The 27,301-nt window shown below is 40.7% G+C and overlaps 2 protein-coding genes across 9 annotated transcripts in view; both read right to left on the minus strand.

Moving 5' to 3' along the window:
* Positions 1-1,500: 1,500 nt before the first annotated feature.
* On the minus strand, positions 1,501-9,790 carry LOC132380099 (programmed cell death 1 ligand 2-like). 4 transcript variants are annotated; one of them, XM_059948667.1, is made up of 7 exons: positions 8,824-9,790; positions 8,177-8,262; positions 7,760-8,092; positions 6,550-6,834; positions 4,978-5,118; positions 3,170-3,204; positions 1,501-3,089 (listed from the first exon to the last, which is right to left on the minus strand). In XM_059948667.1, the coding sequence occupies exons 1-7, from the start codon at positions 8,841-8,843 to the stop codon at positions 3,063-3,065; spliced, it is 927 nt and encodes a 308-aa protein (XP_059804650.1). In that variant the 5' UTR covers positions 8,844-9,790; the 3' UTR covers positions 1,501-3,062. The 4 variants fall into 4 exon arrangements, with proteins under 4 accessions (XP_059804650.1, XP_059804653.1, XP_059804651.1 ...); XM_059948670.1 differs by having other exon boundaries at positions 8,655-9,788; XM_059948668.1 differs by having other exon boundaries at positions 8,626-9,788.
* A 6,656-nt stretch (positions 9,791-16,446) lies between these two features.
* The window catches only part of LOC132380102 (butyrophilin subfamily 1 member A1-like), a 94,284-nt gene continuing 83,429 nt past the window's right edge, over positions 16,447-27,301 (minus strand). For 2 of the 5 annotated variants that reach the window (XM_059948675.1, XM_059948676.1), the window contains exons 4-7: positions 26,392-26,655; positions 23,563-23,703; positions 19,964-20,008; positions 16,447-16,865 (exon numbers count right to left, since the gene is read on the minus strand). In XM_059948675.1, coding sequence (XP_059804658.1) covers positions 16,849-16,865; positions 19,964-20,008; positions 23,563-23,703; positions 26,392-26,655 — 467 coding nt within the window. In that variant the 3' untranslated portion in view covers positions 16,447-16,848. The remainder of the gene's footprint in view (positions 16,866-19,963; positions 20,009-23,562; positions 23,704-26,391; positions 26,656-27,301) is intronic. The other 3 variants (XM_059948677.1, XM_059948678.1, XM_059948679.1) reach the window with 3 other exon arrangements.

Here is a 27,301-nt window from a genome sequence, read left to right on the forward strand (position 1 = left end):
AGCATTGTGTTGATCTGTCCAGTGAATCGTTATCACGATGCATTAATGGAGAGTAGGATGTTTCTGAGAGTGGCTAAACAGAGATTTGGGGGAGGATGTGCTCACACTCCCACCTACCATCAGGTTGTCAAGAAACAAAGAAATATTACAGATACAAAGAGATTCTGCAGATGCTGGAAATTGTTCAAAATCCTGTATTTCTGAATTGCAAAATCAACAGCCATCTGGAAATCTTGAGTAACGCACACAAAATACTGAAGGAACTCAGCAGGTTAGGCAGCATCTGTGGAAGGAAACAAACAGCTTCAAGCCAAGACGCTTCATTAGTCCTGATGACCTGCTTGAGTTTCTCCAGCATTTTCGTCTGTCACTTCAGAGAAATAATACGAATGATTTTCTCAACAAAGACATTGTTATAGGTGTGAATAGCTGAAGCCCTGCTCTCTGCAGTAGCTATTAATGCCTGTTTTTATACAGTAATCCCCATCAATATTGTAAAATCATACTGTATATATAAAACATAAACTGCTAAAAATAATGTTCCTATTGCACTCTGCAGACAACCTGGTGTGTTGCAAGTTTTTTCCAGAAAGGATGTCACTTTTCTGCTGTGAAATATATCATCAGAAAGGTAATCAAAGGTAATGGAATATAATATGGTTGTATCACTAAAGGAGTAATCCAAGGGTCTGGATTATTAATCTGGAGACACTGAATATAAATCCCATTGTGGATGTTTCAGTGTGGAAATTGCAGCAAGGCAAGGGTTAAAATGGGGCACTGATAGCACAGAATGTGGAAGTTCAGAAAGGTAAGAATTAATATGATAAACTGACACAAACTGCAGTCACCCAGACTGAAAATGGCCCTTGAAAGCCTGACTCTCCTTTGCACAGACTTTCTGTTCAAGCCTGGGAACCAACGTTACCAACACTTGATGAAGATGCAAACAGAGTATTCTAGGGCACACTGAATATTGCACACATATTTCACTAATATCTCATGTACTATTGGCCTTTAACACATGTCTTTAATTGGTTATTAATACCTGAAATATGTATTATGATTGGTACCTAAATATGCAAATGATAGAATTCAGAAGTACAGTAAGTTTCTATTGAATCAATATCTGCCAACGAGTCAATTTGTGTATAAAAATATTTCCCTGTTCGAACTTCAGAACAGTTTATTCACAGGAGCTGAACTGTTCTTCTTGTACACAATTAAATGAAGTGTGATTGAGGAATGAGAGTGAGTTGTCAGAGTCCAGTTAATCAGCGATGATACTGGGCTCATAATGCAAAAGCCAAGATTATTAATCTAGCGTCACTGAATACAAATCCCGCATTGGATATTTGAGAACCGAATTCTATTGATTGTACAACTAGCACTTTACATTTAAGGCACAGGAGCACAGATGAAAGGGCTGAAAGCCTTTGGGCTGGGACTCATAGAAGGTCATGTGGTACAATCTGTTGTCAAAGGAATCACACAACGGGGAAGAAGAAGTCATAGAATTTATTCCCCAAATTAGGTCAGTAACATTGCTAATCACTTCACAAAACAATTTTTTAAAAATTCCACAGCTTTTCACTCTTCTGGCAATTAAAATAAAGCAAATGACACTCCATTTTTATTTTGTTTGGATTACTCACTTGAACTGAATAGTATTTTTATGAGGATCCGCTAGAGGAACTAATGTATTTTAAGGTTGCTGTCACCAAATGTTACGGTTTGATTTTAAAACCTTACATTGTTACAGCCAGCTCACATTCATTGGCATGGCTCACATAAGCGATAGTGTAGGATAGCAAGACATTAGAAATGGCTAATGTATCTAAGTACTTTTAGGAGGAAAAGATGTAAATTTTACAAAATAATTCATAGAAAATACATGTAAAAATATCAAATCAGCAATGTCACTGGGCTATGTACATAAAACAAATTAAAGTAGAAATACTTAGAAAATAAGCAGAAATTTTCAAAGTAAATTTAGATATTCTAATCCTTAAGCACATAGAAAAGACGACTGATCAAATTATAATCTATAATATTGTATGTGTTCACTGCATTTGACTCAAAAAACAAAGCACAAAAAATTATAACATACACAATTGATATGTTATAAAAATAGACAGCTGTCAATCCCAGGGGATCATGGGTTTGCGCCTCTGGTGGGCTGTGTCCTCTCCAGGGTGCAAGCCTGGGTGGGAAGATTTGAAGAACCGGCTGTTGCCCATGCAGTGGGTTCATCCTCTCCCTGTCACTGATGTAACCCAAGGGAAGGGCAAGTTTCGATACAGCTTGGCACCAGTGTCATCGCAGAGGTTGCCAGAGTGAAGCTGCAAACATCATCAAACTGCCTAAGGGATCCAGGCTCCGGATTTCTTCCTCGGGGTTTACTCGCGAAGACTTTCCCATGAGTCAGTATGGCCACCAGACAGCGGAGGTCTAAAATCAGTTTTCCTTCTCCATACAGACTTTACAAATGGCAAAAATGTGTAGTATTCCACTTACATAATACCTGTACTTCTATTTTCGACTGAAGCTGACTACATATCACATTTCACTGTTTTAGTTCCTGAGAAGTACAGCTCAGTGGAAAAATGGCTTAATGGATTCATTCAACAGGAAGCAAACTTTCAAAGTGCAACTGAGCTTAAGAGTTTTTGCTCTTTTCATTTCCTTATAGTGATTTTGTACACAAACTTGCTTAGTATTTCAGGTGTAAAACAGTGTCACTCCTTGACACTCAAGACTGATCTCACTGATGAGATTCATCAAAGCACTAATAATCAATATGTGAAGCCATTAACTTCAGATAAGAACAATGGTGAAGAGTTCAACAAAGTGCCAGAGTTAAAACTGCCTTCTTATTTTACCCATGAACTGAGATTTTTAAAAGTACAATTCTTGCTTTCAAGTTATCACAGAGGACTGTCATAGTTCTTTGTGAAGGATGTTGAAGATTTACAGTTGCACAACAGAACATCAGACAGATCAGACATCATATCACAAAATGATGGTTCCTTGATGTAAGTTCGAAGTTAGCAGGGCAGTCTTCAAACCTGAGTAACAAATGTTTTAAGCTGTTAAAGTAGAACAAATAAATTTTGAAAATCATGATGAGTGTGGCTAAAAATAAGTCAATGTTTGAAATCAAACCTACCATTTGATTTCCTGCTTCTTCATTGAACTGTCGAACTAAAAAAAGAAAATAAATTATTGTTATTTCTGTTACACTAATTTGAAGTAAATTAATATTTCATGATGTTAAAATAATCCAAATTATTTTCCTTATTGTTCTTATACTCCTAATCATGCATACTAAGAGTAGTAACAATGACAGTAATAATGAATTCTTACTTTTTCTGTAATATTCAGGTATTTCCAGCAGTAATGGGATGCAAAATTGATACAATTTTGAGACTGGGACCAGGCTACAAATAATATGTCACTCCCTTTCAATCAGAAATTATGTTAACAATTGATTAGTTTAATTATCTCAAGTAATAAATAATCCAGGTGAAATTAATTCAAATCCTAGCCTCACAAGATTTATCTCTCTCTATTCCCCCTTCTGATCTTTCACTTCTTCCCACCTGTCTATTCTGGTTCCACTCCTCCTTCGCTTTTTCCAATGGTCCATTTTCCCCCTTCAGATTCTTTCTTCTGCAGCTCTCGACCTTTCCCACCCACCTGGCTTCACCTATCACTTTCCAGCTAGCCTGTTTCTCCTCCCCCCTCACCACATTTATTTTCTAGTGTCTTCCCTCCTTCCTTCACAGCCCTAAATAATGGCCTCAGTCCGAAATGTCAACTGTTTACGCTTTTCTACATATGCTGCCTAACTTACTGAGTTCTTCCAGTGTTCTGTGTGTTTGTATAAGATTCAATCTCCTTTAGAATATTGTGGAAAACAAACAACTTGCTTATTCATGTCCTTTAACAATGAAAACACACTACTCTTAATTGGTCTGGCTTTTTTTTATCTGACAACATTCCTACGTTATTTTCTCAACTATCCTATACACTGGCAAGTCACTCAATTAACTGCTAAAACACACACAAACACTTACTCAATGCAATGAAGGCCAGCAAGTCAAAGTTCAAAAGTTAAAACTTTATTATTAAAGTATGTACTGTCACCATATGTACTACTACCATGAGATTCATTTTCCTGTGGGCACTCACAGTCGACACAAGGAGATACGACAGGATCAGTAAAAATCTACACAGAAAGGTGGTCAAACAACCAACGTGCAAAAGAAATTAATAAATAATATTGAGAACATGAGCTGTAGAGTTGTGGAATCAGTTCAGTGTTGAGGTGTGTGAAGATATCCACACTGCTCCGGAGTTTGATGGTTCCAGGGTAATAACTGTTCCTGTGCCTGGTAGTGTAGGACCAAAGGCCCCATAATTTCATACATTAATTATGTTTTTAAAAGCTTCTTTTCTTTTTTATAGAATGCTCTCTCCAGCACCATTTGCTTTACCCAATACTACATCAATACTTGCTGCACTGTACATGATGGTAGTTTGATAACAGAATCAGACCCTGCAGAAGGTAAATCAGAGCATTCCAGGGTGACTCATCTGGTGAGTCTTTAGGTGAAAGTGTGAATATGGTGAAAATATCTGCACATTCTGAGGCCAGGATTTGGATTAATTGATTATATAATTTATCATGGTTTATATTGGTACTTTATCTACCTATCCCTGTAAACATCCACTGCAGACAGGACTTCAAATCTGCTTGTGTTTGGAAGGCAAATGCACAAATACATACACAGCCCTGCTAACAATCTTGACCAGCCAGCTGTAGATCATAAAAATTGGCAATCATTAAAGTTTTCAGTCTTTCACAGATTATGAAATTATATTTTATATTAATCTGATTATCTATGCATAATTTTACACCAATGATTAATACTTTGAGTTACATGAATTCAGCAGTTTGCTGAAATATTGTACCTAGATGGTTCTTTCTCCGGAATTTCAAAAGACCCAGGAGGAATATTCCAGCTGCAAACCCTCCAACAACGACACCTACTGCTGTGAGGGATTTTCTCTTTCTTCCTTCAGTGTGTTGATTCTTAATTGGCTGATATGCAACTTTTAAAAGAAAAAGCAGAATAAGCCGTAAATTTCACCATCAATCTTCATAAGAACACTGATGTAATTTGCTTATACACACAATTTTTAAAAATCTGTCATATTAATCTCCAAGCAAAACTGTGATTCCATAACCAGCCTGGAACAAACACCCTCGAGAGTTAAATATAGCCTCTAAAGCATAACAAATGTAAGAAAAAGAAGAATGATTGGAACAACCAAAGTATAACAACTTCCATATCATTCGAAGAGATTGTGGCTTTTATCTCAGCTGTATTTTCATACACGTTCCCCGTATCTCTAAATACCCAAACTTCTATTTATCTCAAACATGGAAATATTTGGCGACTCAAGTTCTGCAGTCCATGGGTAGATTGACTGGCTTCTGATGAAGTCCTTCTTCTCATCTGGGTCATGAAAGGACAACCCTGAAGTTTGCAACTGAAGCTGTGTCCAGACACCTCAACCAGGGAATATCAACAACATGTGAAGAACCGTGATAATTTTGTACCTTCCAATGAGATCAACACTGATTTTTTTTTTAAATTTAAGGGAGCTTAGGTCAAAACTCCTATTCTAGGAATTAACCTGGTTACCCATTGCTCCAGTCTCTCTACTGCAAACCCATGGGCAAATAGTATTCCAACTGTTGACTCACCAGGGCCCTCAATAATTGGAGCAAGATGGTCCCATTCTTGAAGTCAAATCATCATGCATTAAAACCTAATAAATAATCTGGCTTCCTACTTATTGCATCATATGGAAATAAAATTTCAGTGATTTGTGTCAAATAATGTGCACATTGCTCTAAAGACCAACAGCTTTCAACTTATCACTAGTTAATGGTGGAGCAGGTTTGACAGGCCAGGTGACATCATCATGTTTCTATTTGTAATGTTCATATATTCAATTGTTTCCCAGCCCCACCACTCCCATCTGCTCTCTGTACCTTCCCCCTTTGATTCCACATCTGCCTCTAAGCCAGCCTTACCTGAATTCACCTATCACCTGCTAGCTCTTGTTCCAGCCCTTCTCTTCACCCTGTAATGGTTTATATCTCTCCTCTTTCAGTCCAGGTGGAGGGGCTAAACCTGAGATATCAATTGGCCATTTTTCTTACAGATGCTACTTGAACCATTAAGTTCTTCCAGCTTTTTCTAGCTAAGACTGATCACTGCAGCTCCCCACATGTCATGCCTCCCAGACTGAAAATCACCAGCATATTTCTAATTTTTTTGTCCATATCCCAATATTTAGACTAGGCCAATATATTGCATCTTGTGTCATATGCTAAAATTTGCTTTGTTACACTCTCAAAGTTCTTCTGGAAATCCAAATTAAGCAAGTTGGCAGCATTGAGAACAAGCAATATTGTAGCAATTAGTTAAACTATCGCTTTGCTAATCATGAAAAAGAAGATTATGAACATACTTGTGATACTGTTCCTGGCTTCATATTTACGCTCTGCCTCATTCCACACAGCACAAGTGTAGTTATGCTCCTGGTCAGTTTCTGACGTTATAATTGGAAGTGTGCTGTTAATAGAGATCAATCCTTGAGCAGTTTCTTTTCTTTTGGTTTCTGAGCTGAGTGTGAGGTTTTTCCCATTGACGGTCCAATGAATCTGAGCGGAAGGATATCCAGTTGTTTCACAAGTGACCACCTTGGTCATTTCTGTTAAAATAACTAAGGCCAGTTTTGGCAAACTGTAGGGGGCTAAAAAGAAAGCATTGTATTATTTGATAATATTAGCCAATCTTTCATTATTCCAAAATCTGCCATCCCTGCCATAGTATTCTAGTACGGCCCCTGAAAATCAAAGCTCTTAACACTTAATAATGGCTGAACGCAACCCAATTGCTGTCACAACACAGGTAGTCAGCAGGTCTCACAGAATAGATACAGCAACCAGTGAAACCCTGAGCTCTGCCTCAGAGGCTTTCACTTTCATGAACATTCATCAAGGTATAAATATTATTGTATTGAAAAACTGAACTTCATACCTATGCTAAACAACTAATTAAGGAAAATGTAACCATCCCTGCAGACATTTTCCATTCCTTTGAATGGATTCTGCTATGCTTACACTGGCTTTAAGCTGCAAAGCCCTGGGTACAGATTCCTCGAGGACACTCTTGGTGCAACACAGGGGCAATCACTGCCTGTGGGGTATGCCACTACGATGGAGAGATATCGGTTAATTCTCAGCATTAATGCCAAGGGATCCTTGCCAGCATATGTTGATGCAACAACACCAAAAGTAGGTAATCTACTCAGTAGTACAGTCATCCACCATGAATGGATACTTTCACCTGACCAGTTACCTGGTGAGTTTACTAATATAAGTGGGGGGGGGGGGGGGGTTGGCTTCAGTGAAAGTGATATGATTTGGGACATTCTGCAAATTTAAAACCTGTTATATGAATGCAAAGGTATTCTTTGTTTTTACATATACAATTCTCATACAATATTTATTTACCTACTGTAACCTTCTATCTTTTTTTCATAAATGAAGTCTATTTTTGTAATAATAAAAGCAAAACAAAGGTGTTTTGGGGAAGTAAAACTGCATTTTACGTCAGTTAGAATGAACCAGTTTTTGAAATGGAAAAAAAAACAAGGAAAGTATACTGTTACTCACCTTTAACCACTAAAACGATGTTAACGTCCGGATGTCCCTGATTTGTTTCCAAATAATAATTATATTTCCCACTATCTAAAAGTTGTGTTTTTTGAAGTACCAGCGATACATTTTGTGGATCCAGAGAAAGTAATTGAATTCGATCCTGAGCTTTCCTGGGATTATGACTTCCATTAAACTTAAAAACTAGAGTATCATCTCCATCATCTTTTCTCAATTCAATGTATTTGAGTTTGGGTTTAGTTGACTCTGTTGTTGTCAGGTTGCATGGCAATATCGTGTCCTCGTTCAATATTCCCGTCACCGTCTCCTCGCACTTCAAAGTCACGAACGCTGCAAAACAATACATCCCATCATCTTCCATTACTATCGTCAGTGTTGAATGAGCTAGTGACTGAAAAACGATTTACTACTTACCTTTTACAGAGTAAACGTTTGCACACAGCACCAAGTAACAATATATCTGTAGGTTTAAATCCATTTCCAGTATTCCCTTCATCTGCCTGCCGATTTAAACACAATATACAATAAATGTTTAAAGATCAGAAATCGGATGTTTGCCAGGAATTTCATATAATGTAAATTCCAAGTAGGTTACAAAAAGGTAGATTGCATCAACTACATTCGATTGCTATATATGTTTGATCAATCAGAAAACCTCGTATAAGTAACCCACTGGGTTTCTAGTTTGTTCTACGTTCAGCAGACTCTCCGCGACTGCGGACATTCGCTGCCTGGATCAAAGTGTTAATGCAAACACAGAAAACCAGTAGAGCTAAAGCAACAACCAAGTGTTGGAACCTACAGCGGGCAACCGGATTTGCCATTTCGATCCACTTGAGAAAGCTGCAAGAGTCTGCAATCACCTGTGGAGGGACCGCGGAGCCGAGTTTACCAACGCGCCTCACGCTGTCCCCCCGACAGCCTGCGAAATTCGTATTCGATTCGGCGGTCTGGGGACTTGTGTTTCCTGGACTTTCAACTTCCTTGCTTTCTGTTTCAATCTGAATGGCGAGGACGATGGTGGCGATACCGAGTTTCAATTCCAAAAATAACTACTGTACCGAAGATTTATGCCTGACATGCAACTTTTTAAAGTTGTACGGCTGTTAAACTTGCAGGTAACCCGCGGCCTCTTCACCACCAGCTCACTCGGAAAAGTGTCTTACGAAATGGAGGTCAATGGTGTGCTGCGAAAACCGAAACTAATGCGGGAAATACCCGGGAATGTGATTTCAGCAAACCCAACCCTTTCTTGTAAGAAGTATACTGTCCCCAGCCGGACTTGCTCCGGCATTTGTTCCAGGGACATTGTCTAAAGTCCATCTTCCAGTTTTTATTTTAGTTTTCTTCGTCAACGTCAATTAATATTGTGGACGGACATCGCAAATATTTGAATTCATAACGATCACAAAATAATCATTTCCACATTCTGAGCGTTGTTTTGGATTGCACCGATGATCTGTACTGGCAAGGAAACTTGTTTGAGAGGCCAGAAATAGGAAGATTGTGCAGCTAAATACGTGGCTAAGGAGTTGGTGTAGGAGGGAGGGCTTCATGTTGCTGGACAATTGGGAAGGTGGGACCTGTTCCGACGGGATGGTTTGCACCTGAACTGGAGGGGGACTAACAGCCTTACGGGAAGGTTTGCTAGTGCTGCTACAGGGGGGGTTAAACTAGATTTGTCGGGGGAGGGGAGCCAGAGTGTTAGAGCAGATAGTGAGGTGGAGGAGGATAAAGGTCATGCGAGATCTGGAAGTATAGTGCATGGAGTAAAGCCGGATCTGGCATATAATGAGGAAATCTGCAGATGCTGGAAATTCAAACAACACACACAAAATGCTGGTGGAATGCAACACTCCAGGCAGCATCTATAGGAAGATGTCCACGTTTCAGGCCGAGACCCTTCGTCAGGATTAAGGTGCATGTACTTCAATGCAAGAAGCATTAGGAACAAAGGTGATGAACTGAGAGCTTGGATACATACTTGGAATTATGATATAGTGGCCATTATAGACTTCGCTGGCACCAGGGCAGGAATGGATTCTCAATATTCCTGGATTTCAGTGATTTTAAAGGGATAGAGAGGGAGAAAATGGGAGGAGTGGGATTACTGTTCATGGATACTATTACAGCTACAAAAGGGTGGGTAAGGTAGCAGGATCCTCTTTTCAGTCAGTATGGGTGGAAGTCAGGAACAGGAAGGGAGCAGTTACTCTGTTGGGAGTATTCTGTAGGCCCCCTGGTAGCAGCAGGGATACCAAGGAGCAGATTGGGGTGCAGATTTTGGAAAGATGCAAAAATAACAGGGTTGTTATCATGGGTGACTTTAACTTCCCTAATAATGATTCGCACCTGATCAGTTCCAATGGTTTGGACATTGTCAAGTGCATCCAGCATGGATTCCTGCCACAGTATGCCTGGAGTGTGTTGATATTAAGGGAGAAGATGTGTTGGAGTTGTTAAAATACATTAGGACGGATAAGTCCACAGGGCCTGACGGAATCTTCCCCAGGCTGCTCCATGAGGTGAGGGAAGAGATTGCTGAGCCTCTGGCTAGGATCTTTATGTCCTCGTTGTTCACAGGAATGGTACCGGAGGAATGAAGGGAGGCGAATGTTGTCCCCTTGTTCAAAAAGGTAGTAGGGATAGTCCGGGTAATTATAGACCAGTGAGCCTTACATCTGTGGTGGGAAAGCTGTTGGAAAAGATTCTTAGAGATAGAATCTATGGGCTTTTAGAGAACATGGACTGATCAAGGACAGTCAGCATGGCTTTGTGAAGGGCAGATCATGTTGTCAGGAACGGAGGCAGGATTGGACCCAAATGCAGGATGCAGATATGGAAGTACTAGGGGTAGGACAGGATGGGGATGCCATGGCATGCAAGGGTTAAGACAGGCGGTGCTGGATCCCAGAGGTCAGGTGAGGCAGGGGGATCCCAGAATTCGGATGAGGCAGGAGGGTCCCAGAGTTCATGGCAGGCAGGAGGGTTCCAGAGTTCGGACGAGGCGGGAGGGTCCCAGAGTTCATGGCAGGCAGGAGGATCCTAGTGTTCAGGCAGGGCAGGACGGTCCCTCATGGCAGGCTGCATGGATCCTGAGCCGGGCTGCCTCCCAAGCGGAAACGCGGCAGCCTGGGCAAGGCGAGGACACCTGGGCAGGTGTGGGGCACAACCCATGGGAAACGAGGGGAGGAAAGGGTAGGAGTCCTTAGGGCGGGCCGCATGGATCCTGGGCAGGGCCCCCTCCCAGGCGGAAACACGGAGGCCTGGGCAAGTCACAGACACTTGGGCAGGTGCGGGGCACAAGCCTTAGGGAGCAATAGGTAGAAAGGGCAGAACCCCCAGCGGGCAGCAGCAGTCCAGCCAGACCTGCTCGAGAAAGGCAATGGGTAGGAAGGTGCAGAACCCCTGCCAGGCAGCGGCAGTCCGGCTGGACCTGCCCGACGGAGGCAAGGGATCAGAAGGAAGCTGGGTCCACAGTGAGCAGCAGGACTACCGTGATACACCGGGTACATTGGTAAAGGCAACCGACAGTGCGGGCAAGGCGAATAAGGCAGAACAGCGGGACCAGTGCACAGGAGAGAAGCAGGGGAACAAGACTAACCAGATAGAACATATACAGAACTGGCCAACAACCAGGGCAGAACAGGATTCAGAGCCAGCAGTCCAGGTATAGAGCAGGTTAAACCGGCTTCAGAGCAGGACGACCCCACAACTAGGCTCAGTCCCCAAGCCCCTTATAAACACCTGCCCCCTTATAGGCAACAGGTGTACCTCCTTAAGCCAAGGTGATCCAATGGGTCCGTGTGACAGGAGGGCTGGCTGCAAGGCCTCGAGTCCAGAGTCCACGGACCGGAGCAAGACCTGGAAGACGGCTCCGGACCGGACCCCAAGACATGCCTAACAAGCCTGCTAGAGTTCTTTGAGGAGGTGACCAGGCATATAGATGAGGGTAGTGCAGTGGATGTGATTTACATGGATTTTAGTAAGGCATTTGACAAGGTACTACACGGTAGGCTTATTCAGAAAGTCAGAAGGCATGGGATCCAGGGAAGTTTGGCCAGGTGGATTCAGAATTGGCCTGCCTGCAGAAAGCAGAAGGCCGTGGTGGAGGGAGTACATTTGGATTAGAGGGTTGTGACTAGTAGTATCCCACAAGGATCGGTTCTGGACTTCTACTTTTCGTGATTTTTATTAACAACCTGGATATAAGGGTAGAAGGGTGGGTTGGCAAGTTTGCAGATGACACAAGAGTTGGTGGTGCTGTGGATAATGGTGAGGATTGTCTAAGATTGCAGAGACATTGATAGGATGCAGAAGTGGGCTGAGAAGTGGCAGATGGAGTGCAACCCGGAGAAGTGTGAGGTGGTACACTTTGGAAGAACAAACTCCAAGGCAGAGTACAAAGTAAATGGCAGGATACTTGGGTGTGGAGGAGCAGAGGGATCTGGGGTTACATGTCCACAGATCCCTGAAGGTTGCCTCACAGGTAGATAGGGTAGTTAAGAAAGCTTATGGAGTGTTAGCTTTCATAAATTGAGGTAAAGAGTTTAAGAGTCTCAGGGTAATGATGCAACTCTATGAAACTCTGGTTAGGCCACACTTGGAATACTGTGTCCAGTTCTGGTCACCTCATTATAGGAAGGATGTGGAAGCATTGGAAAGGGTAGAGAGGAGACTTAACAGGATGCTGCCTGGTTTAGAGAGTATGCAACATGATCATAGATTAAGGGAGCTAGGGCTTTACTCTCTGGAGCGAAGGAGGGTGAGAGGAGACATGAAAGAGGTATACAAGATATTAAGAGAAATAGATTGAGTGGACAGCCAGCGCCCCTTCCCCAGGGCAACACTGCTGAGTACAAGAGGACATGGCTTTAAGGTAAGGGAAGGAAAGTTCAGGGGGGATTTTAGAGGAAGGTTTTTTACTCAGAGAGTGGTTGATGCGTGGAATGCACTGCCTGAGTCAGTGGTGGAGGTAGATACATTAGTGAAATTTAAGAGACTACTAGACAGGTATATGGAGGAATTTAAGGTGGTGGGTTATATGGGAGGCAGGGTTTGAGGGTCGGCACAACATTGTGGGCTGAATGGCCTGTACTGTGTTGTATTGTTCCTTGTTCTTTGTTGTTCTTTGGTTCAGTGAGCCACACACAAACAAACAAAGCTGTAGACTGAACAGGCCTTATATTCACTTCTAGCAAACATTAAGGGAGGGGGCTGGTGGGAGAATCTCTCAAAACTCAAAAGAATAAGATTTTAATTTTAAGTTAGTACAATGAAAGCAGTTGATCAATATCAACAATCAATATACAAGATTAACTCCCCGTTGCTTCTTTATAAGGTATCTCCGGTACCTGATGAAGTGACCACTGAGTGTATTTTTGTGGTCTTTTGCTGCTCCAGCCCATCAGCTTCAAGGTTTGATGTGTTGTGGGATCAGTAGTTCTGTGAACCACTGTTGGAACACATTGTTTATTTGATGTACTGTCGCTTTCCTGTCAGCTTGAACCAGTCTGGCCATTCTCCTCTGACCTCTCTCATTAACAAAGCATTTTCACCCACTAAACTTCTGCTCACTGGATTTTTTTTAGTCAAATTATTTTCTATAAAGTTTTGATGTACATGAAAATCCCAGGGGATCAGCAGTTTCTGAGATACCCAAAGCCACTCCGTCTAGCACCAACAATCATTCCACGCTCAAAGGCACCTAGATCACATCTCTTCTCCATTTTAACGTTCGGTCTGAACAGGACTTTGTATTGCATTGCAGTCACACGATTGGCTGATAAAATATGTACATTAATTAGCGGGTGTACCTAATAAAGGGGTCATTAAGTGTACATCACTGTATTGGGCGTGAACAGATAGTTCAGTATAGTTATATGTTTACGCATCAAAATTGATATCTAGTTTTGTAAATTCAAACACCTTCGTCAAGACAAAGTCAACTGCACCGTATGTGTACCCCTGCATTCTCACATGCTACATCTCAGCAATGTAGGGGATGGACGATGGGGACAGGTCAAGAGAAGTTCTGACCCTTCCTAAATGCTGACATGAACTGCATTTTTTCTTCATTCATTCATTCATTCATTGTTCAGGGCACTCTGTTTTTGTGGATGTTTGCAAAGAAAAAGAATTTCAGGGTATATATTGTATACATATCACTGACATTCAATGTACCTTTTGAAACATATTGAATGAATGTTTCTGTGCCCAGACTTTTAAGAGCATGGAAGCCTATCCCTCCCTAAATCCATCACTATAATATTGGGTACTCCCATGGTTACAATAGAAAAACATGGAAACATTAGACAACCAGCACAATACAGGCTCTTCAGCCCACAAGGCTGTGCTGAACATGTACTTACTTTAGAAACTACCTAGGGTTACCCATAGCGCTCTATTTTTCTAAGCTGCATGTACCTATCCAGGAGTCTCTTAAAAGACTCTATCGTATCCACCTCCACCGCCGTTTCCGGCTGCCCATTCCATGCACTCACCACTCTCTGCGTAAAAAACTTACCCCTGACATCTTCACTGTACCAACTTCCAAGCACCTTTAAACTGTGCCCTTTCATGCTAGTCATTTCAGCCTTGGGATAAAGCCTCTGACTATCCACATGATCAATGCCTCTCATCATCTTATACACCTCTATCAGGTCACTTCTCATCCTCTCTCATTCCAAAGGAGTAAAGCAAAACAGTGGCTTGCCCTAATCAATGATATATGTCAACAAATAAAGTAAGAGAAGGGCACATAAGAAGTCAAATACACGATAAAGCAGAAATACAGTTGACTGAGAGAGCTAGAAAAAGTACTAATAGGGTAAAAAATGAATTTGAAAGAGAGTATAAGGTTATAAAAAAGGGATTTAGCAGAGATGTTAAAACTGCAGGTTTAATGTAAACATAACAAGAGAAAATGATTGGTGAAGGGGAAGTGACATGTATTGGAGACTCGTGAGAAATAATTTGCTTAATAGCCAACAGAAGGTAGAGGAACAGATATGTAGGCAGATTATGGAAATACCTAAAAACAACACGGTTGTTGTAGAGGGTAATTTTAACTTCCTCAATATTGACGGACTTCCTCAGCATAAAAAGTCTTGAACAGAGGAGAAATAGTAAGTTTCATCTAGGACGATTTCTTGAAACATTATGTGGATAGTTTAACTACAGGAGGGGATTTATATTGGGAAGCTAGCATGACCAGGTGACTGACATTTAAGTGGGAAAGCTTAATGTATTTGTTTGTTTGTCTGTTTGTTTGTTTATTTATTCATTGAGGTACAGCATGAAGAAGATTGGCTACCAGCCAGGAGGCAAAAAGGGGGATAAAAAAGAAGCCTTTTCTGATTGGCTGCCATTGATTAGTGGTGGTCTGCAATATTTGGTTTTGGGACTGCTTTTTATCACAATATATGTCAATGATGTAGATGATGGACTCGATGGGTTTGTGGCCAAGTGATGATACAAAGGTAGGTGGAGGGGAAGGGTATGTTGAGGAAGTAGGGAGTCTGCAGATGAACTTGTACAGGTTAGGAGAATGGGTGAAGAAGTGGCAAATGGAGTACAGTGTAGGGAATGGTATTTTCGTACATTTTAGTGGAAGGAATAAAGCTGTAGACTATTTTCTAAACAGAAAAAATTCAGAAAGCTGAGGTGCAAAGAGACTTGGGAGTCCTTGTGCAGGATTCCCTAAAGGTTAACCTGTTGCTCAAGTTGGTAGTAAGGAAGGCAAATTAAATTTCAGGAGGATGAGAATAAAAACAAGGATATAATGCTGAAACCGTTTAAGGCATTGGTCAGACTGCATTTGGAGCATTGTGAGCAGTTTTGTGTCTCTTACCTAAGAAAGGATAAGCTGGTATTGGAGAGGGTTCATGAGAATGCTCCTGGAATGAAAGGGTTAATGGCTCTGGCCACCAGGGAGAATCTTTCTTCTCCCCCTTCCATCAGGCAAAAGATTTTTAAAAAAGCCTGAAAGCACTTACTACCAGGCTCAAGGACAACTTCCATCCTGCTGTTACAAGGCATGTTTCCCCAGTATGATAAGATGGACCCTTGACCTCACAGTCTGCCTCATTATGACTTTGCATCTTGTAGTCTACCAGCACTGCACTGTCTCTGTAACACTTTTAAGCATGCTGTTACTGTTTTACATTGTAAAACCTTGATGCACTTCTGTAATCAACTGATCTGTATGAATTTTGTGGAAGGCAAATTTTTCACTGTACCTTGGTACACATGATAATAGTAAACTGATTCCAATTCTAATTCTTCTCTATCGTATGCTAACCAGACCTTCAAACAAAATTCCAGGTGCTGACTTACCCGCCATTCTATACCAGTGTACACATCATTAACCTTACATGACACATATTATGGTAGATGACTATTGCCCGGATTGTCTGTGTACCTACTTGCCCACTTTCTATACTGTATACCTGAACTGCTGCCTTAATCATCAACCCCTAACAGCCCTAACACACTGTAAGCATTGAATGAGACAATTCTTGGTATTGTGCCCTGGGCTTCCACATCTGTTAAGAGTCTAAGCTTATATGGATTGTAGGATGGGTCTGAACATGGATTTTGGAATCATGAAATAGCTTTCACATTAATTTTCTAACTGAAAAACCTGCCATTACAATAAAATCATTCTGAATACAGTCTGAAATTTGGAGTTTTTTTATTTTAAAAGTTAATTATTAAAGATTTATTACATTTCCACAATGTTAAGTAATCAAACAGAAAGGTTTTATTTTTCTTATTGACTTAAGCTGTTCTGTGCCTTGATTATAATCTTCAGAAAGTCAGGCTTCATCTTGTCTGCATCTTGGAAAATTCTCTTAAATTTTTCAGTTGATAACTTTCAGTTCAGATTCCAGTTCTTTTATTTGGATGCAGAAAGTATAGCATGATTAGCTCATTAAACTGTGAGTTATCGACATAGGAATCTGGTGAAAATATATTGACAATACTGATTTTGCTAATTCACATGAATAATTATGTTGATTGACAAGAGTAGATTGATGACAGAATCTGGCTCTTTTTTTGGAGAATTAACTTGATACACATATTCAATTTTCTTTGTCATCTGTTGGAGAAAAAATAACTCATCAGTTGAAGGATGGAGCTAAAGTAACCTCAGAGGAAACTAATACTTTGCATTTAAAGAGTACATGAAAGAGAGACAATAGACAATAGGTGCAGGAGTAGGCCATTCAGCCCTTTGAGCCAGAACCGCCATTCAATGTGATCATGGCTGATCATCCACAATCAGTACCCCATTCCTGCCTTCTCCCCATATCCCTTCACTCTGCAATCTTTAAGAGCTCTATCTAACTCTTTCTTGAAAGCATCCAGAGAATTGGCATCCACTGCCTTCTGAGGCAGAGCATTCCATAGAACCACAACTCTGGGTGAAAAAGTTTTTCCTCAAGTGTGGTTAGTGAGATCAGAGAGTGGTACGCAAATATTCTAGATCAGGGATGGCCAACCTATGGAGCCTCTGCCAAAAGTGGCGCATTGGCTGATTAGAAGTGCCGCAATGAACAGTGGGAAAATAAGTTCTTATTTATAGCGTGTCCATCAGGAAAACCGTTGTGCATTGTTTGTGAAAACATTTTCTCACACCATAGAATACATGATCTTAATAGACACAATAAAACACAACATCAGACTGAAATAGAAGGGAAACTGAAGCTACTACTTGAGTTTGAGTTACGGAAAGTATATGTGATTAAGAAAAAGAAAGAAATCAAAAGAAGATAAAATATATTAAAAGTCTCATTAAGGTAAGTAATGTTTATCTTGTTTTTTATACTAAATGAATACATCATGTAAAAATGCTAAGTATGTCTATATTAACATATTTTTACAAGAATTGAATGGGGGTATAAGAGTTGTATAGTGTGTGTGGCCAAATGGTTAAGGCATTGGACTAGCGATCTGAAGGTCATGAGTTTGAGCCCCACCAAAGCGATATGTTGTGTCCTTGAGCAAGGCACTTAACCACACATTGCTCCAGTCCACCCAGCTGAAAATGGGTACCGGCAAAATGCTGGGGGTTAACCTCGTGATAGACTGGCGTCCCCCCCTGGGGGGGGGGAGGAATTCTCGTACTCTCAGTCACCTCATGCCATGGAAACCGGCATAAGCACTGGCTTGATGAGCATATAAGTCTCAGTACAAGAGTTGTATGGCAAATCAGAACTCGTGCATGAAAAAATAAACGCATGGAATGTAAAAGGTTGGCCACCCCTGTTCTAGATCATGTTGATACTAAACAGCAGGAGGAATTGGAGAAGCTGAAGAATATTATGCTGAATAAATCCTCAGAGCTTGATGTGATCTATCCCAAGTTACCGGGAGAGGCAAGACAGGAAATTGCTGATTGACAGAGATCTTTATATCCTCTATATTGACAGGCCCCTGGGGAATGGAGAATAGTCAATACTGTTCCTCTAGTTCTGAGACAAACCAGCAAATTAGAGACCTGTGAGCCTTACACAAAATTATTGGAGAGAATTGTTATGGATAGGATCAAATCGCATCTGGAAAGACCATAAAGCACAGGAGCAGAATTAGGCCAATTAGCACATCGAGTCTTCTCCATCATTCCATCCTTTGGAGGAGGACATATATCACAAACTTTATTGTGCTTTTTGAAGTAATTGATAATGGCAAGGCAGTAAATGCTATAGTAAAGCTGTGGATAAGATTACTTGTGGTAGGTTAATCCAGAATACTAAGGCCCAGCAGATCCATGGAGACTTGATAGGTTGGATGCAAAATTGGATGTGCCGTAATTATGCAGGGGAGTTACTCTGGCTGGAGGTCTGTGGCCAGTGACGCTCCACAAGGGTCAATGCTGGGACCTCTATTATTTGTGATTTATATAAATGATTTGGATGGAAATAAGTGGTTGATGAATAAGTTTGTATGCAATGCAGAAACTGGGGGAGTTGTGAATAATGCGGAAGGAATCAATAGGATATACACCAATTGGAAATACGGGCAGAGAAATTGCAGATGGATTTTAATCTGAATACGTTTGAGGTGTTGTACTTTGGGAGGTCAAATGCACGGGATTTGATCAGTAAATAGCAGGAAGTGAGGAGCATTATTGTACTTAGGGATATTGAGGAAGAAGTCAATAGCTCATTGAAAGTAGCAACACAAGTTACTAAGGTGGTAAGGATGGGATTTGGCAGACATGTTTTCAGCTTTTGGGCTGCTGAGTATAAGCACTGGGAAGTCATGTTGCAGTTGTATTATACTTTGGTAAGGCCACATTTCGAGTACTGTTAGCAGTTCATGTTGCTGTATTATAGAAAGGACGTGAAGGCTTTGAAGAAGGTCTGCTAATATATTTCCTGAATTAAAGAGTATTCACTGTAAGGAGAAGTTGGACAAACATGGATTATTTTGCCTAAGCACAAGAGGCTGAGGGGTGACCAGATAGAAGCATCGTACATTATGAGAGGCACAGATATATTGGATAGAATCTTGTTGCAGGTGGAAATATCAAATACGAAACGGCGTATCTTTAAGGTGAGACAGAAAAATTTAAAGGAGATTTTCAAAGAATACACACAAAATGCTGGTAGATCGCAGCAGGCCAGGCTGCATCTATAGGAAGAAGTATAGTCGACATTTCAGGCCGAGACCCTTTGTCAGGACTAACTGAAAGAAAAGATAGTAAAATATTTGAGAGGGGGAGGGGGGAAATCCGAAGTGATAGGAGAAGACAGGAGGGGGAGGGATGAAGCTAAGTGCTGGAAAGTTGATTGGCAAAAGGGATACACAGCTGGAGAAGGGAGAGGATCATGGGATGGGAGGCCTAGGGAGAAAGAAAGGGGGAGGGGAGCACTAGGGCGAGATGGAGAGCAGGCAAGGAGTGATTGTGAGAGGGACAGAGAGAGAGAAAAATAAGGCTTTTTTAAGCACTGTGTGTGAAGGAACTTGGTACAAACAGAATGTCAATGTTCAAGAGGCATTTATACAGTCACATAAACAGACAGGAACTGGAGGGGTATAGCCCATGTGCAGGCTGATTGAAATACTTTGTTCTCATTATGACCATTGTAGGACAAAGTGCCTGATCCCACACTATATGCTTCTATGCTCTAATTAAAGGTAAAATAACTCTTCCTTTTAGAAATTGTAAAGATATTCTTAAAAGTTACATACCTACAAAATTTACCAGCATTGATGCAGATTGTTTCCTGATGTATGCTTTTAAGAAAATGGCAACATTAATATTTCAAGTTAAAATAGTATTATATTCAATCTGAAAAGATGTTTCTTGAAACAACTTTACATGATTTAATACTTAACCATGAACCATATCACACTTTGTTTGCTGCTGAACTTCTCTTTCTTTTTTAACCCTAAAATGTTCTCAGTGGGCAAATTCAAGGCTAATGCACTTTGATATGAATAAAGTTTCTGAAAACTGACAGGCAGATTATTGCTTATCTACTTATGTCTATTTCTGACACCTCCCTCCCCTTTCTTGATCTTTCTGTCTCTGTCTCTGGAGATGGCTTATCTACTGATGTCTACTATAAGCCTACGGACTCTCACAAGTACCTGGACTATTCCTCTTCTCTCTCTGTCTCTTGCAAAAATGCCATCCCCTTCTTGCAATTCCTCCACCTCCACCTCATCTGCTCTCAGGATGAGACTTTCCATTCCAGGACGAAGGAGATGTCTTGCTTTTCTAAAGAAAGGGGCTTCCCTACCTCCACCATCAACTCTGCTCTCAAATGCATCTCTCCCATTTCATGCACATCTGCTCTCACCCCATCTTCCTGCCACTCCACTAGGGATGGGGTTCCCCTTGTCCTCACCTACCACCCCACCAGCCTCCAGGTCCAACATATAATTCTCCGTAACTTCTGCCACTTCGAACGGGATCCCGCCACCAAGCACAACTTTCCTTCCCCCCCCCGTCTTTCTGCTTTCCACAGGGATCGCTCCCTATGTGACTCCCTTGTCCATTCGTCCCCCCCATCCCTTCCCACCAATCTTCCTCCCGGCATTTATCCTTGTAAGCGGAACAAGTTCTACACCTGCCCTTACACTTCCTCCCTCACCACCATTCAGGGCCCCAGACAGTCCTTCCAGGTGAGGAGATACTTCACCTCTGAGTTGGCTGGTGTGGTATACTGGGTCCAGTGCTCCCGGTGCGGACTTCTATATAGTGGTGAGAGCCAACGCAGACTGGGAGACCGTTTCACTGGAGTCTGTGGCTACAGGTTGGGAACCCCTGGCTTAGAAGGATCAAGAGGAAAGGGAAGGCAGGAATACTGAAGTGAATGATCATCCATGATCATGTTAAATGGTGACGCAAGCTCAACTGTCTGGATGGCATATTTGTCTCCTATGTTTTATGTTTCAAAGTTTTCCTGTTAAATGGGCCAAATTCCATTCAGTCATTACACCTTGCTGATCTGAATAGTTCATTTTTAAGCAATGCCTTGCATTTATTATCCATGCATTTAAGTAGTTTCCTGAACTTGTGTTTCTCTCATTTTATGACCCTGCACCTTGCAGGGAAATTTTTGCTTCCTCCACCCTCGTCTTCTGGTACACAAGTCTGGTCTTTTATTACAAGTTTTATTCTTCCCAGCTTCTTAACCCTCTCTCTTTCTCTCCTTCAAGTACCTCTCAATATCCACCACTTTGGACCAGTTATTTCTTTACATGGAATATTGTCTCCATCTTTAGAACAGTGTCAGATTTCATTATAATTCTGTCCATGTTGAGAAGTTTTGCTGTTAAGTTGCTTATATTGTGTAGTGAATATGTGATGGTATTGAGAGAGAACAGTACTGATGGCCAACAATGGCCACTTTTACATTATATTGCTTATGATTGATGCTCTTTAGTCTCTTTTATGAAAAATGGTCACTCAGTTAAGTGTGGTGGGTGCTGCAGTCTTACCCTAGCTAAAGTTGGAATGGAGAAAGACAGATTGGTAAAAGTGTGAATGGGTCTTTATTGAATGGAATGGAGAACAGAATCTTCAAAAACTGCTATGTAACACCAGTGTTAGAGTCTTTGAAGTAGCATAGTCTAACTTGGGACAATCAGTGTAGCTTTGTGAAGAGGAGGTAATGCCTCATGAACCTGAGTGACTTTTTTGAGAAAGTGACAAAACAAATTGATGAAGATGGAGTGATGGATTTGGTGTTTATAGATTTAGTAAGGTACCAAAAAAGGTTCCCCATGGTAGGCTCTTTCAGAAAAGCAAGGAAGGAAGTGATCTAGGAAAACTTGCCTGTATGGATTCTGAATTGGCTTCCCTATAAAAGTCAGATGGTGGTTGTAGATGGATCGTCCTCTGCCTGCTGACTGGTAACAAGTGGAATTCCCGGGGACCTGTTTAGGGACCCCTGCTCTTTGTGATTTTTATAGATGTCTTGGATGAGGAAATAGAAGGGTGGGTTAGTAAATTTTCAAATTACACATTGATTGGTGGTGTTGTGGATAGTGTAGAAGGTTGTCGTAGATTACAATGGGACAATGACAGAATATTGGGCTTGACTGATGGACTGAGATGTGGGAGATGGAATTCAATTAGAAATATGTCAAGTGATTCACTTGGGAAGGTCAAACTTGAAGGCAAGGTACAGTGCTAATGGCAGGACTTTTAACAGTGTTAAGGATCAGAGGGATCTAGGGGTGCACATGCATAGATCCTTTAGAGTTATCATGCAAGTTGATAGGGTGGTCAAGGTGTGTGTTGTGTTGGCCTTCATTATTTGGAGGATTGATTTCATGAACCACAGGGTAATGTTTCAGTTCCATAAATCTCTGGTTAGACCACACAGAGTATTGTGTTCAGTCTGGTTGTCTTGTCTCAGGAAGGAAATGGAAGCTTTAGAGAGGGTGCAGAGGATGCTGATTACACTAAAGTGCAGGTCTTATAAGGAAAAGTTGAGCAAGCTAGGACTTTTCACTTTGGAGTAAAGAAGAATGAGAGGCAACTTTATTCATGAGAATGAGTGTCAGCAACTCTAAATCCTCAGTGTTATCATTTCAGAGGACCTGTCCTTCACCATCATGTAAATACAATTACAAAGAAAGCACAGCAGTACCTCTGTTTCCTTACGATTTCTCTGTACTGTTCCACGACCTATGGAGAACTTTAAAGGACTCTTCATCTCTTGTTCTCGACTTTATGTAATTATTTATTTCATTTCTGTTTGCACAGTTTTTGTCTTTTGCACGTTGGCTGTTTGCCCACCTTGTTGGATATGGTGTTTCATTGATTCTGTTTTGTTTCTTGGATTTACTGTGTATGCCCGGAAGAAAATGATCTCAGGGGTGTACATGAGACATATGTGTACTTTGATAATAAATTTACTTTGAACTTGGTAGAAGTATATAAGATAAGAGGTGTAGATCGAGTAGACAGCTGGCATCTTTTTCCCAAGGCAGCAATGGCTAATATGAGACGAATACTTTTTAAGTGATAGTAGGAATTTGTAGGTGGTTGTCTGTTGGTGGTAGGTTTTATTTACACACAAAGTGGTAAATGTATGGAACAAACACACTGCCAGGGATGGTGGTAGAGGCAGATACATTTGATAAGTTAAAGAGACTCTTAGATGTCCATTGCATGAAAGAAAAATAGAGAGCTATGTGGGAGGGAAGAGTTAGATTGATCTTGGGGTAGGCTGAAAAGTGAACACAACATCATGGGCCAAATGGCCTGTATTGTGCTGTAGTGTTCGATGTTCTATGTTCTTCCCTTTCACTGACCAGAATTAATACTCTACCTTTAGAAAATTTCTTCCTGCAGTAAAAAGCTGCTGTGCACAGCAGTATTAAGTACACCAAGGGGAGAATACCAACAACACGTGTTCTATCACCAGCCAATGGTTGCCGAGAAGTTGCTTCAAATTTGAGACAATCCAATTCTGAAATGGAAAATAATTAAATTGTCTGAAAATGTAGAATTTACATTCTGTAGCACAAAAATGTAAACTTAATATTTAATTTTGTAATTGACTTTGTACAATATCAATTCATGAGATAACTGCACTGAGACAAGTAAACTGTCTAGGATACATAGGTTACATTGAATTGGGACTTTTAGACAAGCCAAATACGCTCATGCTCAGCTGCAACTTGTGCACATTATTGCAAATGATTCTTTGAGGCACAGGAAACATGAACCATATTAATGGAAATTCAACTTGATGGGAATTTCAACTTTGGAGGGTTTCAAAGTAATTATAAATTTAAAAAGAACTAAATCATGGAACACTGCTATCAAAAAGGTCCTCACAAGTCCAGAGTATAGACAGGATAGGGACACCTGGAAGATGCATCAGATCTGATCCACAACATTCTAAAGAGGGAAGGTGAGCAGCCAGAAGTCTTGGTACCTGTTTGCACCAATAACATAGGAAGGAAAAGAGAGAATGTCCTTAAGAGAGGATTTAGTGAGCTAGGTAGAAAGCAGAAAACTGTCCAGGTTTTCACATGATAGCAAGATAGGTGGAGCGGCTGGTAGTGGTGTGGAAGAAGGGAGGTTGCAGTAGGATTTAGCCAGATTAGGAGAATGAGCTTAGATGTTGTAATCAGAATACAGTCTCAGGAAGTACAAGGTTATGCTCTTTGGTAAAAGGAACAAAAGCACCGACTATTTTCTAAACAGGAAGAAAACTCAAAAATCCAAGGTGCAAAGGGAATTGGGAGAGCTCAAACAGCAGTCCCTAAAGATTAATTTGCAGGTTAAGTTTGTGGTGAGGAAGGCAAATGCAACATTAGCATTCATTTCCAGACGACTAGAATATAAGAGCAAGGATGTAATGCTGATCATTTATAAGGCACTGGTGAGGCCTCACTTGGAAAATTGTGAGCAGTTTTGAGCTCCTTATACAAGAGTCGATGTGTTGACATTGAAGAGGGTTCCAAGGATGCTCATGAGAATGTTTCCAGGAATGATCAGGTTATCCTATGAGGAGTGATTGTTGGCTCTGTGCCTGTACTCACTGGAATTTAGAAGAATTGGGGTGATCTCATTGAAACCTATCAAATGTTGACAAGCCTAGATAGAGTGGCTGTAGAGTATATGCTTCCTATAGTGGTGAGTCTATGACCAGAGACCCAGCCTCAGACTAGTGGGATGTCCATTTAGAATGGTTGTTGAATCTGGGCAATTCATTGCCACAGGTGGCTGTGGAAGCCAGATCATTGGGTGTATTTCAGGCAGAAGTTGATAAGCTCTTCATTAGTCAGGGCATGAAAGGTTATGGGGAGAATGCAGGAGAACAGTGCTGAGAAGGAAATGGATCAGCCATGGTGAAATGGTGGAGCAGACTTGATGGGCAGAATGGCTTAATTCTGCTACTACATCTTATTGTCTCATGGTCTTATAGAACATTCAAGATAGTGGGTACTTAACAGCCAATTTAAGATCCATAGCTAGGCAAGATTTTAGGTCAGCTCCCTGCAGTAGTTTCTATTTTAACATTAAACTGAGGAGTGTTTCCTGGAACACAAGTGGAGCAGAAATAATGCAAACATTTTAAATATGATTACAAAATAAGAACAAAACTCCTATTAAAATTATTCCACATGTTATAAGGAATACAAAATATAATTATATGGAGTAAATCATGCAGATGTACACTCAGTGGCCATTTCACTAGAAACTGTACACCTGCTGTACACCGGACTGTGGAATGACTGTTGGTGTCAGATGGGGTGGTTTGAGTATCTCTGAAACTGCTGATCTGGCATTTTCATGCACAGCAGTCTCTAGAGTTTGAAGAGGATTGTGCAAGAAAACAAAGCACATCCATTGAGTGGCAGTTTTGCAGGTGAAAAACCCTTATTAATGATAGAGGCTAGAGGAGAACGTCCTGAAGGTCCCGAAATTCCAGACTGGTTCAACCTGACAGGAAGGCGGCAGGAACTCAAATAATCTAATGTTACAACAGTGGTGTGCAGAAGAGCATCTCTGAATGTACAACACGTCAAACCTTAAAGTGGATGGGCTACAACAGGTGAAGACCATAAACATACACTCATTGAATGTGCATAATCTGGTAGTTTAGGACAATGCAGAACTGAAAGGAGTTACAATTGTTGGGTTCACTATTTCTGCCCACTAAAAATATGATTTTTGAAGTATGATTCAAAAACCCACTATAGTGAATCACTCAAGGGAGTTTCATGATCTATGACATTCTTGATCATTTATTTAGTTCAAACCGATCATCAAGTTCCATTAAGCACCTTCATGCTTCCCAACTTTCTTCCTCTATCCAGCTTCAGATCTTGTCTTGATATCCACAGTTTCTACACACCTCTAGTCACAGCCATTAGGGTCTTCTATTTCCTCTCCTCACCACATTATTTGATCATTATCAAATTGGCGTGCAGATGGGCTTGCTTTACTCAAGACAACTGCCATATACTCCAAGTTGCAATGTTGATTAAATGTCAGTGGTGAATAAATACGTGTTTCTTTTCATTAAATCACTGAAATTGTTACAGCATACATGGAGGCCTTGTATTTTATAAACAGAGAATTCACAATAGAGGCTCAGAAGTTGCAGTTCTTGCATTTAATGATAAATAAGATTCAAAGTTACCTTTAGATATACAATCATTTCCAATGCAAACAGAACAAGTATAGTTTATAGAGCACCAGTCATCAACTACTGGAATGCAGCTGGTGATGTTGTACAATTCACCTGGTCGTACATTGTCAACACTATTAGGCAAGATGGTTTCGTTTTCAGTCTTCCAATAAAGTTGTGCCAGTGGATATCCAACTGTTGTGCACACAAGAAATGTTTTGCCATTTTCTTCTTTTTTGCTGATGGGTGGCCCAGTATATGGAGCTGAAAGACATGCTTTACATGTGACCATAGCATCAGATGCACAATGTCTAATAGGATTAGCACTAATATCCATATTAACATTATGAATGCCATTTTCCAGCTTTCTTTATTGAACAGCTTACATTCATATAACTCACTACATAATTCAAATCTGAAACTATTTGACTAATCAAACTATTAGGGTAGAGACAGATTAAAGCTGGAATTTAATGAGATACGAGGTAGGAGTTATTCGTTACTTAGTCCAAGTGGTCTATAAATAAATCCAGGAAAACAAATTGTGGATCTTCAACTAATAGAGCCTCAAAGTCAAAGATCCAAAGTACATACTTAGAGTAGTATGATTTCTTGCCAAATATATTTCGCAAGCATTACTGACAATTGCGTTTACTGTGTACAAATACACCATTAAAGGTAGTAAATCTTCCTTTTATGTCCCAATAACCTTAGGAGATTAGTAATGCACTGGGGCAGAAATTACAAGTGTTGTAGCTTGCACCTTTATTGTCATCATTTTAAATGACTAAATGAATATATTACTTTCTCTTACCTTCTTCAAATATCAGAAAACCTATCTACTTTGTATACTATTCACACAGGATTTTTTTTGTAGACCACAATGGTCTACAATTTATGAATCTGATGTCTACCTTCATTA

This window comes from Hypanus sabinus, chromosome 23 (genome assembly GCF_030144855.1).
Source record: "Hypanus sabinus isolate sHypSab1 chromosome 23, sHypSab1.hap1, whole genome shotgun sequence".
Taxonomy (NCBI): domain Eukaryota; kingdom Metazoa; phylum Chordata; class Chondrichthyes; order Myliobatiformes; family Dasyatidae; genus Hypanus; species Hypanus sabinus.

Excerpts from the sequence above, each read along its gene's own strand:
- LOC132380099 (XM_059948667.1), bottom strand. The coding sequence starts at position 8,843 with ATGTCAGGCATAAATCTTCG. Across the intron at positions 8,093-8,176 it reads AAACGTTTACTCTGTAAAAG|CGTTCGTGACTTTGAAGTGC; the intron begins GTAAGTAGTAAA and ends ATTGTTTTGCAG. Across the intron at positions 3,205-4,977 it reads CCGGAGAAAGAACCATCTAG|TTCGACAGTTCAATGAAGAA; the intron begins GTACAATATTTC and ends TTCTTTTTTTAG.